At 43.8% G+C, this 13745-nt stretch overlaps 3 protein-coding genes across 5 annotated transcripts in view; 2 read left to right on the top strand and 1 right to left on the bottom strand.

Annotated features, from left to right (window-relative positions):
• Positions 1-9586, top strand: part of cep170aa (centrosomal protein 170Aa) — a 40820-nt gene extending 31234 nt beyond the window's left edge. The window contains exons 13-23 of one of the 3 annotated variants that reach the window (XM_076742564.1): positions 163-252; positions 1168-1285; positions 1416-2969; positions 3208-3258; positions 4472-4745; positions 4970-5201; positions 5594-5761; positions 5860-5948; positions 6039-6132; positions 6232-6283; positions 6677-9586. In XM_076742564.1, the coding sequence (XP_076598679.1) occupies positions 163-252; positions 1168-1285; positions 1416-2969; positions 3208-3258; positions 4472-4745; positions 4970-5201; positions 5594-5761; positions 5860-5948; positions 6039-6132; positions 6232-6283; positions 6677-7002 (3048 nt within the window). In that variant the 3' untranslated portion in view covers positions 7003-9586. The remainder of the gene's footprint in view (positions 1-162; positions 253-1167; positions 1286-1415; positions 2970-3207; positions 3259-4471; positions 4746-4969; positions 5202-5593; positions 5762-5859; positions 5949-6038; positions 6133-6231; positions 6284-6676) is intronic. The other 2 variants (XM_076742565.1, XM_076742567.1) reach the window with 2 other exon arrangements.
• Positions 9587-10062: 476 nt separating this feature from the next.
• Positions 10063-11902, bottom strand: hint1 (histidine triad nucleotide binding protein 1). The gene is made up of 3 exons (XM_076742568.1): positions 11750-11902; positions 10543-10647; positions 10063-10383 (listed from the first exon to the last, which is right to left on the bottom strand). Exons 1-3 carry the CDS (start codon positions 11858-11860, stop codon positions 10219-10221), a joined length of 381 nt encoding a protein of 126 aa, XP_076598683.1. The 5' UTR covers positions 11861-11902; the 3' UTR covers positions 10063-10218.
• A 70-nt stretch (positions 11903-11972) lies between these two features.
• On the top strand, positions 11973-13622 carry lyrm7 (LYR motif containing 7). The gene is made up of 5 exons (XM_076743061.1): positions 11973-12030; positions 12251-12323; positions 12466-12536; positions 13033-13114; positions 13233-13622. The coding sequence occupies exons 1-5, from the start codon at positions 12013-12015 to the stop codon at positions 13301-13303; spliced, it is 315 nt and encodes a 104-aa protein (XP_076599176.1). The 5' UTR covers positions 11973-12012; the 3' UTR covers positions 13304-13622.
• Positions 13623-13745: the final 123 nt, after the last annotated feature.

Raw genomic sequence — 13745 nt, forward strand, 5'->3', positions numbered from 1 at the left:
ATGTTTAGGGTGCACACAGAATAAAGACTGAATGTAAAGTTTGATAATACATACATACTGTACATACATAATGCCATAAGATTTACATGTATTAAACCTCAGCAAAATGCTAAATCTTTAGCCACATTGTCAGCTTCCTCCTGCTTTTTCAAATATTTGTAGGTGTTTGGTGTGCAGCAGAGCCAGGACTCCTCTATTCTGTCAGACCTGAAAGAGGGAAGAGGAAAGGAGACAGGAGAGACAGAGAAAGAGGTAAAAAAAAAAAAAAAACAACCATACTTTAACAGCTTATTTGTCTTTCTGTTGTGTTTTTTAGTTCCTGTTTCTCCTTTTTTTCTGAAAGTTTACATTTGGTTCTCCTTGTCATCTCTCTTTCTCTGTCCACTTTTCTCCACATTTCCTCGTAAGTCCTCCTATATACGAGTCTCCATTACTACAATGTTAATGTGACCCCTTCTTTAATAACATTTTGGATTCAGTAAATTCTAATATCAAAAATGACCTCAGACCCCTAATGTTTCATTATGCCTCTGAATCCAGTGTAGTATAAACAGTGTGGAAGAGACAGATAAAGAATCAAAACTGAGTTTTATAGTGTGAGTCACAGTCACTCCCATGGCTTGACTGCTCTACTCCCTTAGCCTGTTCATGGGAGGAGGCTGGTCCTCCCAGAGCCTGACCTAGATCATACCAAGATGAGGAGAGACATGCTCTGCCCTCCAGGCCAATTCATAAGAGGGAGGGGACAGTGTGTATGAGCATTGCCAGCCTTTGTATCAAGTCTTTTATGCCATTAAGGTAGACGTCTTCTTCCAAGTAAAATGAGGAGCAGCTGTTCAGCTTTCCTGAAAACTTTCTTGGAAGATGATGGCGGTGTTGGCCTGTCAGATTTAGGCTGACAAGCAGTCTCAAATCAGACACTTTAATTTCCAAGAAAAATACAAATACAGAAATTTATGTTCATACAACCACCCGTCCTACAAGCTAAATCGTTTCCATCATGTATTCCATTTCAGATGAATACATGAATGCTAATCTCACTCGTCCATGCTGTCTATATTTAGTTCCACTTTGTGGCAGCGCTTGATTAAACTGCTCTTTTTTCTGTTTTCTCACTTCTGTGTCCTTTCCTCTCTTGTCACACCACCCCCTCTCGTGCCCCCTCAGGCTCTTCCTGGTGACTCGAGCTGGGTCTCTCAGTGGGCCAGTCTAGCTGCCAATCACACCAGGACAGACCCAGAAGGCTCAGGAGGAGAAACAGCCGCCTTCCTGCACAAAGAGAGAGGTACATAGTTGCTTGACTCTAAGAGAATGAATAGGCCCAAACTGAATGTTGATCTGGAATAAATTCTGTTTTACATTTTCACTTAATCTTGAATCTCAGTTAAGTGAGTTTGTCTTTCTTTCTCTTGAAGCTGATGCCTTTGAGTCTGGTGCGTCCCTCAGCAGAGGTGAATCCTCCTCCAGTCTGACTGACCGCAAGCGCAGGACCCTCCCCCAACTCCCTGTTGATGACCCCCGGGCTAAATCCAGCGCCAAAGCTCTGGGACTGAGGTCTGAGATTGGGGAGAAGCAGGACACTGAACCCCAGGAAAAAGAGAACAAGGGTGACGGGCAGTCCCCAACTCCCATGGTGGACGGTGAGATGACCAGTAAACGGAAACAAAGCTCCACAGCTTCTCCATCCAAGGCTCCTCTCCGGACCTCTGGCAGCACCGAGCGGAAGAAGAGGTCAGAGGAGAGGAAAGGAGGAGGAGGAACAGGAACAACAGGAGAAGGAGGAGAGAAGTCTGGGAAGCCTCTAGTGCGCCAGGGTAGCTTCACAATTGAGAAGCCCAGCACCAATGTCCCTGCAGAGCTCATCCCACGCATCAACAGAGGTAGCAGTGGACGCGAACGCAGTGACTCCTTGGGCAGTATGGACACTGCTACACTGCTGAAGGACACTGAAGCCGTCATGGCATTCCTGGAGGCCAAACTGAGAGATGAAAATAAACTAGACCAGAAAAGTGGTAAAACTGGCATCACCACTCAGGGTTCAAGTTCTGGCTTCCCCCCTCGGACTGACTCCATCTCTCCTGAGTCAGATGTGGACACAGCCAGCACAGCAAGTCATGTGGCTGGAGATGCAGAGAGGAAAGCATCAGCTGCTGGCGATCAAAAACGGCGTTCCCTCAGCAGCATGCACCGGGAGAAGAGCAACATGAGTACAACTTCCAGGGCCAGTGTCACTAACGCTAGTGCCCGTGAGCGCTTGGAGAGGAAGTCTAAAACAAGAACAGCAGAGGCGACAAGCCGGGCTGATGCACGCCGCTCTGTTCAGTCATCCTCAGCCTCCTCCAGAGCACGCCAGCCTTCCCTGGATCTCACTGATGATGACCAGACTTCTTCCTTCCCCATCTCTGACATCCTCTCCTCAGACCAGGAGACCTACTCGGGACCTTTGGGGCACTCCAAACTCGACAGGTCTACCAAAACCTCCACCAGTGGATCCTCCAAAACCAGCCGTACTCTCCAGGCAGCCACCACGTCCTCCCTGAACAAGCAGGCCTCGCTGCCTCAACCGCGGCCCACGAGAGCCTCCCTCCTCCGCCGCGCCCGACTGGGTGACACATCTGACACGGACCTAGCTGATGCAGACAGGGTGTCTGTTGCTTCTGAGGTGTCCACCACCAGCTCCACCTCTAAGCCACCATCTGGTCGGAAGGGACTGTCACGACTAGACATGCTAGCTCAGCCGCGTAGGAACCGTCTGGGCTCCATCTCAGCCCGCAGTGACTCAGAGTGTACAGTGACACGGAGCTCCACCTCTTCACCCCGCCTGTCAGCTGAGACTGCTCTGCGTCTGGGCTTGCGCTCATCAACACCAACAGAGAGCAGGCTGACACCCAGGATGAGGGCCAACAGTGTGTCCAAACTGAACGAGGCCAAGACCAAGACCTCCACATCTGGATACTGCTCTCCCACAGGTTAGCACATCAGCCGCACACCTGTTCTCCATTACGATTTCCACATATATTGTAGGAACAATGAGAAGAGTGATAAAGGTTTCCTATTTTATGATTTCTGACAACATTTGGATGTTTGCAAAAAATGTTGTGGTATAGTTGTATGCACCATTGCATACCTGTGTCATTGTGTAAACATGTGTCTGTAAACATTTCCACTGTGTTGTGACACATTTGTGCGTTGGTTGTCATCGTCCAGAGAGCTCTCAGCCCGAACCTGAGGGCGGTGATGCAGAGGAAGAGCTTATGGGTACTGTACCAGAACTGTAGAGCCTTAAGTAGACAGTGTGTGTGTGTGTGTGTGTTTCTGTGTTTCTGTGTTTGTGTGTCAGACCTGGGTCACAGTAATAGAATTCACCAACAAGTTCGATTCAATTCAAGCTCAATATTGAATGAAAGTCCTTTGTGAAGGAATATACACACTCTGATCTTTTTACATTTTACAGATTACAATTTTGCAATGAAAGCCTGAATCTGTTCAGAATACTTTGCAAGATGCAAATTTCAAAATGTAGTTTCAAGTATTAGCACATCACATTAAGAAATTCCAGAGTCGAGTTGAAGTACGATGACCCAGCTCTAGCATTTGTTGCCACATTAACTCTCTGTCTCCTCCCTGACATCCATCAAGTAATCCTGTGATGAAGACCCAAAATGCTCTATTCACAGCATCCAAACATTTTACAACACTGGAGCTCAAACTCCAAAACCCTTGAGCAAAGGGTTTTATAACAGCACTCCACCTTGTGGAGATTTGTGTTCATGGCATTTTCACTTTGTTCCATTTTACCCTTGAGAGACTGATAGAGCATGGCGTTTGTCTCATCATGGTGCAGCTACATTAATGCAGCTGTTGTGTGACCGTTTTGAAGCAGCTTAACATATCCCTGCCAAGGTTTAAGTGCCTTGTTTGATGCTTTTGTTGGCTGCCTGGGGCAGGATGCTTTTAGATAAACTCAAGCAGAGTTTATTATTGCTGCTGTTTCTGCTGTTTGTTAATGTGGTTTTATTATTGCCAGATATTCCTGTAGTCCAATAACCATAACTGAACTAAGATACAACAAAAAATGCTAATGCTTTGCTTCACCAATCTTTCTTATTAATAGCCCCCATTTTTTTTATTTTATTTCAAGAAGAATAAACAGTACATCACAGTGAATTGCGTGTTATCGAAACCAAAAGTTTATCTTTATTCTCTTTGTAAAATAAAATATATGTCTACTCTCTTTCAAGTCTGAAATCAAAAATCTACTCCACTCGTACTGTCTAAGAGTACAGATTTACTACCTCTACTGGCATCAAGTTTGAATTTTGTCAGATCAAAGCAGGATTGGTTGGGGGCTCCCTCAGTATTAAAGCCTCTCATGTCCACAAGCTCATTTATTAACTTCATCAATAACAAACCTGATGGAATAAAGTTGAGTACTATTGACTAAACTATTGCTTTTCAACCAACTTCACAGTGTCCAGTAGCAGCAGGTGGAGACGTCTGCCGCCGGAGTACGGTTCCACCTCAGAGGAGGAGTTTGGCTCCAACCGGAATTCTCCGAAGCATGGAGGACGCTCCCACATGCGGCCTCATCATCTTGTCCCACACCGCAGCTCAAGACTCAGCGCCACCACGAGCTCAGGCTCCGGCGTGGTGACGGGTCCAGGTGGAGTCGGGGTCAAACACCGCATGAAAGAGCAAGAGGAGTACATCAGGGACTGGACAGCACACAGCGAGGAGATAGCCAGGTATTGATCCACACTGATCTGCATAATACTGATATATCAGCTGATTTCAGAATTTAATTTCATGAATCTCTGGAATGTTTTAATGTGATGTTATAATGTAATGTTTTAAAAAACATGTTTGTCTTGATGTGTATGTGATTACAGGTTATTGTGTATGCGTGTTGCATGTTTTCATGTCTATCCTGAGTCCTAAAGAACTCCTCCATCTGTCTGATGGTTAACAGGTTATTCCCATGTGTGCGCAGGATCAGCCAGGACCTGGCTAAGGACTTGGCCATCTTGGCCCGCGAGATCCACGATGTGGCTGGCGAGATCGACTCGGTCAGCTCTTCGGGCACGGCACCCAGCACCACGGTCAGCACCGCCGCCACCACCCCGGGATCGGCCATCGACACCCGGGAAGAGGTAGGCCCTGCACGTCCCACGCAGCCGGATATACAGGAGAGCATGAGAAAGGTGCCCGTTTTTCTTCTTCTATCATTACTTTACTGCGTGTGCTTCCACTGCGCCTTTGCCATCCCTCCTTTGTTGCTTGGATAAAAATGGCCAACTCTCTGTTGCTTTGCAGCTTTCATCTGAGAGATATTCATTTATTAGATTCCCATCTGCTTCCCTTTCTTTCCTTTATCTTTTAGTTCTCATTTTTGAAGATTTACTTATTTTAATATTGTAGCATTAAAATCTAACTTTTGTTGGCTTGACAATTAAAGCTTTAGAGCCTCTTAACTCTCTCTGAAAGAATTCCTGAGCACTTCATTTCTCATAAATTTGAACTCTATTCAAGCTGGAATAACACTGGAGAGAAAGTTTTTCAGGTTTATTTACCTTCTCTCCCTGTTTTTGCCCAGTTGGTGGATCGGGTGTTTGATGAGAGCCTTAACTTCAGGAAGATCCCGCCTGTGATTTCAGCCAATAAGGCACCAGAGATCAATGGTAAGCCGGTGGAGCTCCGCCCCCGAGCTCCTGACAGTCTGGAGCCCCGCGCTCTGAGGAGACGCACCTGGAACCGAGAGGAGGTGGGAAGCAACACATGACATCAAAAATATACCAACATGGAGGCAGTCACCTTCAGATTGGCAGAACTGACTTATTTTCTCTTCCTCTGTGTGTTCAGGCGGTGTTGGACAGCCTGCTGCTCAATTCAGTTTCCCAGCTGTCCACCAAAATCAGACACTCTGTCGACAAAACAGCAGGAAAAATCAGGTAATTATACTTGTGTGCCCTCGTGTTGCTTTGTACAGCCAAAGCTACTGTGAGAAAACATGTGCCCTGTTGTCTGTTACTTTTCTCCAGGATATTATTTAAGGATAAGGACAGGAACTGGGATGAAATTGAGAATAAACTGCGATCGGAAAGTGACATACCACTCCTGAAAACCTCCAATAAGGTACAGAAACCCAACTGTAGAACAATATCTGATGACAAGGGAAGTGCAGAATCATTGGGCGTTAATGGTTTTGTTGTTTTTTTCTCTTCCTCTCTTCAGGAGATCTCCTCTATTCTGCTCGAACTGAAGAGAGTTGAGAAGCAGCTTCAAGGTAAAGACACATGCCCCTCGTATAATTATAGTGATTTGATATGTGACAGACACCACTCTGAGAACTGATCCTTTGGTTCTGAACTGGCTGTTCATGACTGAATAAGCAACAGTTAAAGTTAAAAAACATCGTAAGGCTTTACTTGAGTTAGTTGAGTTAAACACTCAAAAACTCTTAATTTGATTCATCAGGACTGTGGGTGTGGTTTGAGTAATCGAACAACCTACCAACTGTCATCAGATTCTGTGTAATCTAAATCCTGATTGGTGCACAACTGGTGCAAGTACCTGACATGACCTTTTCCTCAGCTGATCATTGCCTACCTCAAACCAGACACGGTGACTTTTACACAAAGCTTTCCACTCATTGATTCTCTCCCTGTTTCTGTCTCAGTGATCAACGTCATGGTAGACCCAGATGGGACTCTGGACGCCCTGGCCAGCCTCGGCCTGACCAGCCCCACCACCCCTACCAAGCCCCAAATCGCCAAAACAATTTCTCCCTCTGCCACCAGCCCTGGGTCTGCTCCTCCAGCCAAAGAATCACTGCCGGAGATCCTCCCTGGGCCTGGGGGATCATCAGCCAGGGTCGAGGCTTCCTCTGCCAGCACAGAGGATACAGCACGAGAACCCAGCGTGGGTCAGGGGTTAACAGGAGTGGGAGGACTCCCCTTCAACCGCATGCGGCCGAGCGGAGAGGAGGCCATCGCACAGAAGTGAACAGAGCGTTTCCTGGAAATCAGTGTCATGTGAATGAGACTGGTTTGAAGTGCAGGTGGCTGGTGATCCGTGTTCACAGCAGTGAAGCAGGTGTGGAAACATTGATACAGTTTTTCTCACAGAACAGTTGCCATTCCGCTGACTATGCCAGTGGAGGATTATGGGTAGAATACAAACATCATTTAGCTAAAGCGTTACCAGACCTGACCGGAAATGTGCTTCAACTGACCTCAAGACTCCACAGGCTGAACCCCAACTGATGCATCATGGACGTACCCTCAGAGCAGAAATTCACCCATGACTGATTTGGATAGTCGTATTGTGAGCTTTTCAGCTGTAAACTTCATGCTTACCGGCCAAGCTGACTTCCTGGTGGACTGAAGGCTACCTGGCTGCTCTCTCAGTGGACAGACCTCTGTGGTTGTACAGTCTCCCCTCTCCTCCAGTCTTCTCCTCTTGCCTTCTCAATGTGTCTGGACCCTACCTACACTAAGGACATGCCTTAAAACACATCCTGGATAGTAGCGGCCCCTGTGCCCTCAGATGATATACAACTTTTAAATACAACACTTTAAAACAACAGAATGCTTTGTAAAATAACACTTGCAAAAATATGCTCTATTTACACTATGATGAAATGCAGCACACTGCAGTGATTTATTAGCTCTTTTTCAGTATACAGGATATTTCAGCAGCCTTAAGTAACCACCCTGTCAAACAAACCACACAGTCATACGGACATGCTTTACGCCTGAAAGAGTTCACAAACCAAGCAGAATCACAGATGTTTTTAGATATTTCAGAACTAACCGTCCATGAATGCATCTCTCAGACTGACTCTGTGGAAAAGGATTTGTAGTGCCTCCCTGTCTCTGTGCTCACCTGTTTTCTCCTCCATTACGTTTTGCTCTTCCCTTCCTGTTTCTCCCCGTAGATGAAAAAAAAGTGTCACACGGTTTGTCACTCCAGTAGCATGTACAGGACGAAGCTGAGAGCTCTCTGCCTGCAAGTTGGTGTCTGTGTCGATCTTACTAATACTGAATGGTAGTTTTACACAATAGTAACAGCCTTTGGGAAACCAATGAGCATTTTCACTCAAAGTAATCACTTGCCAAAGTTAACAAGTTTATCGATCGTGTCATCTTCAAACAGTCGAGCCATCTTGAAATTCATCTGTTGTGCAAAAGCCTGAGAATCTTTATTTGAAATGAGGCAGTTCATCTCGCGTCTCGCCTTCCTCTGCAGTTCACCTTTTTCTCTGAATGTCAAGACCATGTTTCTGCCAACAAATCAAAGACTGAAAAAGCTTATTTATTATAATGAAACAATATCTGAATCACTGCTGCCGTATCTTTTTTTGGCCCCTGTGAGAATCGGTGCGCTTATCTATTTGCAGTACACCCACTCAAGTGTCCTCTGATTTGCAATTGACTTTTTTTCCTACTTTTTCCATTCATGGGTGATATGACTTATTTTTAACAGAGCAGCGATCAGCAAAGAAAAGAACTGTTTCCATATTTTATAATATTTAGATACTGGTATCGTAGATATTATCGACCTTTACTTTTTATTGTTTTGCATTGCCTCACAATAAATTTCATTTTCTTTGTCACTCAGCAGTTTGAGCTCACATACACACAAAACCAGAACATGAAACAGCCGCAGGAATTGGTTTTAATCGTGGGCAACTTAGCGGACGCCCTCTGTGGTTCAAAACATCTTTGAAAATAAGCTCCCCGTCTATTTTATGAATTTTGCTTAACATGGCTTGATATCAGCGTGTAAACAGCAGGTGCATCGTTCTCTTTCCACCAAGGGCCGAAGTTCCAGCGTACTGATACTGTAGACTTGCAGACAGTATAGTTAACCTCTTTCTGATGACTTTGCTGCTTTTCTAGTTACTTTATGGGGACTAACCATTTTCTGAATCTCTCTTCAGCTCCTAGTCTGTGTTCTAGAGTAAGATGACTTAAAGGCAGTATATTAGTACTTAGATACTCTTGCAATAGTGAATTTAGGTACCAGAATACATGTTCATTTCCTTCTCTCTTTATTGTACTGTACAATGTTTTCAATGCCTCCAAGTGCCCACTTTGACTATAGAAGGGCATTGATTAAAAGGTGTAGTTGTCAAAACAGAAATTCTCTTATTTTGCACATCAGATTGTGGTGTTTTTTCATACAGAAGTAGTGACGAAGCAGTGAAAGGCTGCATCAAATGTCAAATGGTTGACAAAGAATGATATCACTTGGTCTGATATCAGCAGTGATTGCCTTGCCTCTCTGGAACTATTCTGTCTGTACAAACGAAGCCTCTAATTGTGGTTTTTTTTTTTTTGTTTTTTTTGTTTTTTTTTTTACCCTGTTTTATCAGAAGTAGGGGACTGTGAATGCTAGGTACATGTTTATTTTTGAAATTCTACATGTGTCATCTGATCAGTGTTCTTTGTCATTTTTGTAAAGAAAAAAAACACCATTTTATTTATTTTTTTGTTTAATATTTTGTGGATGTTTCATGCATTTTATATTTGTTCAACTACCTGCATTGTTTCTTACTGTTAATAAAAGAGAGCCATTCACTTGTTTCTCTCTCTTCATTTGACTGGGCTTTAACACAAACCTGACCTCAAATTAGACTTTGTCAGATTATGCTTTTGAAAACTGGACTGAATAACAACTCTGAGCTGGGAGTTTTTATTTGAAGAAAAGGCAAAGGGTTCATCCTAAATTCAGACTGAATTTCTGTCATTCTTACAGAATAAAAGTAGACCAGTCCTCACTTAGACCATCAGTCATGTCTGACTGACAGTGCAGATGTTTCAGGTGAGTGGTGAATCATTTGCATAATTCATCTTTTTTACAGACTGAGAATATCAACGTGCTGTGACAGACATAATGATCTAAGTGACAATGAGCATATTCAAACCGCAGCGTCAGATAAATGCTGTGCTCAGTACAAAGGATCAACTTATTTAACTGAGGTGAGTTGTTACATGACGATGATTATGGATGACGAAGAGGGTCTCGCTGATGAGAAACCACGTGAGACAGTCTGATTTGTGAAGTGCATTTTATTGCCATCAATGAATTTCCAGGCAATCTGGAAATCTTGACACTTATTCCACATGACAAACAGTATCTGAATTTAGCATTAGTGGTTGTCAGACAACACGCATGACCAACGATGGCTGAATGATCTGTGATGGGAGAGCGAGGTTAGCCGGGGGGCCAGCTCATCACGCGTCCTCCCAGGACGTGGATGTGGATGTGGTAGACCGACTGGCCTCCATCCGGTCCATCGTTCACGACAATCCTGTAGCCTTTAGTCAGGCCCGCCTGCTGAGCACACTTCTTTGCAACTATCATCAAGTGGCCCAACAGCTAAGAGAGAGAGACTTCATGAGTGGCACAGAAGTGAAAAGACATACAAGTGTGCATAATATGCAGACAAGCCCTGGATTAAAACACAGTGTTGAGAGTTCCATCTAGTGGTCACTGACAGAGTTGTTGGACAAATCGCTGACACACGACCATACTTACTGCAGCATCACTGTCCTCCACCTGTGACATCTGAACAATGGGCTTTCTTGGGACAACAAGGATGTGAGTGGGAGCTTGAGGAGAAACATCGTTGAAAGCCACACACTGAAATGTGACAGAACAAAATAAAAAGAAGAGTTTGACAGCTGTACAACCAACTTTATGAGTTGGCTTCATCTATTTTTGCTGGTGCATCAGAGGACTGATTGGCCATGTCAAGTACCACCCTAAATTTCTTTAATGCTGCGTTCACATGATACGGGATGGAAAGCAGAGATGGGAAAGATTACATGTTAGTACCTTGTTAAAGTTAATATCATCGGATGACTCAAGCCGGTTGGTTGTGTGAGGGCTCAACAGTCTGGAGAGGGAAGCTTTACAAAGCCCAAATGAGGCATGATACTCACTCTCTAGGATCAGACCCAGAATTTACTCACTGGAACCACAGTAACCACTACACATCATGATTGGACGATATGCAGTGCTGCCATTATCCTTTTCCCTCTTGCATATTTGGTGTATTTTATCATTGACTGACACATCTAATCACACAGATCAGTGTGTTGTGTTGTCTCCGCAGTGAAGCCTGTTGGACAGGCAGTGGTGTTCTGTCGTCTGACTGGATCTGACAGGCAGCTTCACACTTTGAGGGTTATATTGGTCTTAGGCTCTGAAGTTAACGAATGCTGGGTTCATTATCCAAACCAAAGCAACAGTAATAACCGAATGCACAGAGGCTGTAGCTGTTAATGACGACATATTAAACGGATTTCAAAAGCAGACAGACTTGTCCAAGTGGACCTTGTCATACCTTGGTGGAAAGCCAAGAATATGCAGATGCCAAAAGGCAGAAAACGCAACACGAGCAATGATTTATAACGAGTTAAAATTAAACCATGGATAGGAACCTGTGTTTACCCTTGTGTTTAAGTGCAAATTTTCTGTAATCTGAGAGGAAGCTTGTGTTGTAACACCGCAGCACACACGGTACTAGCTTTGGTTTTGGTCTTACTGTGTGATGGTCGACCTAAACATAAAGCACACTTAACTATTTTAACTCAAAATGACAGTAAAGCAGCAGTTTGCAAAGCTAGCGCGGAGCTAACATTAGCTAAACGCCCCTGCAGGGAGCTGCGCCACGCTGCACAGCACCAGCGCGACTAACTGCACCAAAACGTGTGTCTGAGTTCAGGTGTTTGATGCGTACCTGATCATCTTCATAGATGAATTTGGCAGGAATCTCTTTGCGTATGATTTTTGCAAATATCGTGTCTCCGCCCGGCTTGGCAGCCTGAGCTTTATCCATTTCATCAGCCATGTTGGCACATTCTATCCGTCCGACGGCGCCGCTTTTGGCTCTGTGAAACTACAGCGGACGCTCATTGGCTGTCGATACGCGTCATTTTAAAATCTGCGCTGATTGGTCGTTGGTACTTCCTGCAATACCGGAAGTGATCTGAAGAAGTCAAGATGGGCACTCGTTTGAAGGTGAGGATGAAACATTGTTCTGTTATGTTAAATATGTTATGATAAAAACCGTGTTTGCTTTTTGTTAATTTAGCTGGTTTCAGTATAAAAATCAACATTTGAATGTTTTTAGACCGCTAAAAAGGCAGGAAGTTGTTAGCATATCCACAGCTACTTCAGTTCAGGTACCAGCTAGCAAGGTGCTGAAGTTGCTAAAACCCGAATGTCTGTGTAAATGCAGGTCCTAAAGGTATTTAAAACACTGCACAGAACAAGGATGGCCGTATTCAAAGATGATGACAAAACAATGACAGGTGAGTTACGTCTCTGGCTCGTTTCATTCCCAGTAGAACAATGTCTGTTGCTCTATTTGTTGCATGATGTTTACCAGCCAAGCCTTACCAAACAGAAGATAACTGAATTCATCAAATGTTGGTTTTTCTTCTTCCCACAAAGCTGCAAGGTTAAAGATCAACGAGGAGTTCAAGAAAAACAAAAATGAAACGTCAGAAGAAAACATTCAGAAGGTACAGTCAAAGTGACACAATTAGCAAAATCCTGATCACATTTTCTTCACAATACTGATCCAAGTCCTGTTATATTGAGTATCTTAAAGAGACAAAGTTTTATTTTCATATTTCCAACATAATTCAGCTACACACTGAGGGCTACAGAAAGCATCCAGTAAGATTAATGAAGAACTTTAAAGCTGATCGTAACAGAAAAGCTCTGCATTACATGGCAGTGGTCTTCAAATGACTATTACTTTGTTTCATTGCATAACAATGAGGTTGAAATCCTATAGTTGTTTGTTGAATGTTTATCAGGAGGAGTGTTGGTGTGGTTCTGCCATGGCAGCATTACAAAAGCATCTCTGGCATCAAACACTGAAGTTCAGGTGGACTTTAGATTTATGTGTAACCTGTGAACAATGCAAAACAAAGGGGGGCATTTTCCATGTTTGTGCCCAGTGGTTCATTGTCTCATACTCTCTCTACACTCATTACACTTCTGCCTTTACAGATGATCAAAATGGGTTCAGATGTGGAAGTTGTTCTTCGAGAGGCAGTGTTACAAGTGGAACATGTTGAAGAAAATAAGCTGTGTATGTTACTATTTTTCTTCCCCGTGCTAGAAACTAACATTTATGCAAAAATGTAAAGCAGGAATCTTCACTTCTCTTCCTTCTCACGTTTTAATTTCTCTCCCCCTCCCTCCCACAGTGCTTCGGCCCAGAGAGAGCCTCCTACTAGAAAATGTACCTTATTGTGACCAGCCAAGGAAAAGGTCCTGACAGACCATTTGATTACATATTTTTCATCAAGAAAACAGACTCGCTTCCCTCCATGTACATTTTGAAAACAGCATTTCAAGTTTTTCAGGATCTCCTGAATGTTTAAACATTAGAAATTAATTTAACTGTGCTGTAACTGGATGCCATAATTTTATGTGCAGTCATTTTTCAAATGTTATTGAAATGTGTTTTCACTTGATTTTGTTTTCTGCCTGCTTTTCAGTTGCTTATGATCAACTGAACTCTGGGGAAAATGTTACTTCGCTGCTACTGAAAAACAAATGTTTAATTGTGTTGTGATTAAAGAGGAGTATTCACTGATTATTTCCTGTTTGATTTATTGTTCACGCCATTAGAAATAATAGATGAATCTGCCATGATGGTGCTCTAAGCTCAGGGTACATGCTCCGGCACAGTAGGTGGCGGCATGCAGCAGTAACGA

Source organism: Chaetodon auriga, chromosome 11 (genome assembly GCF_051107435.1).
Source record: "Chaetodon auriga isolate fChaAug3 chromosome 11, fChaAug3.hap1, whole genome shotgun sequence".
Taxonomy (NCBI): Eukaryota; Metazoa; Chordata; class Actinopteri; order Chaetodontiformes; family Chaetodontidae; genus Chaetodon; species Chaetodon auriga.

What these genes read in the sequence shown, in the direction of transcription:
- hint1 (XM_076742568.1), bottom strand. Translation starts at nt 11,860, where the DNA reads ATGGCTGATGAAATGGATAAAGCTCAGGCTGCCAAGCCGGGCGGAGAC. An exon ending in TCATCTATGAAGATGATCAG is followed by an intron (nt 10,648 to 11,749) that starts GTACGCATCAAA and finishes GTCACATTTCAG; the next exon opens with TGTGTGGCTTTCAACGATGT. An exon ending in TGGAGGACAGTGATGCTGCA is followed by an intron (nt 10,384 to 10,542) that starts GTAAGTATGGTC and finishes TCTCTCTCTTAG; the next exon opens with CTGTTGGGCCACTTGATGAT.
- lyrm7 (XM_076743061.1), top strand. An exon ending in TGATGACAAAACAATGACAG is followed by an intron (nt 12,324 to 12,465) that starts GTGAGTTACGTC and finishes CTTCCCACAAAG; the next exon opens with CTGCAAGGTTAAAGATCAAC. An exon ending in TGTTGAAGAAAATAAGCTGT is followed by an intron (nt 13,115 to 13,232) that starts GTATGTTACTAT and finishes TCCCTCCCACAG; the next exon opens with TGCTTCGGCCCAGAGAGAGC.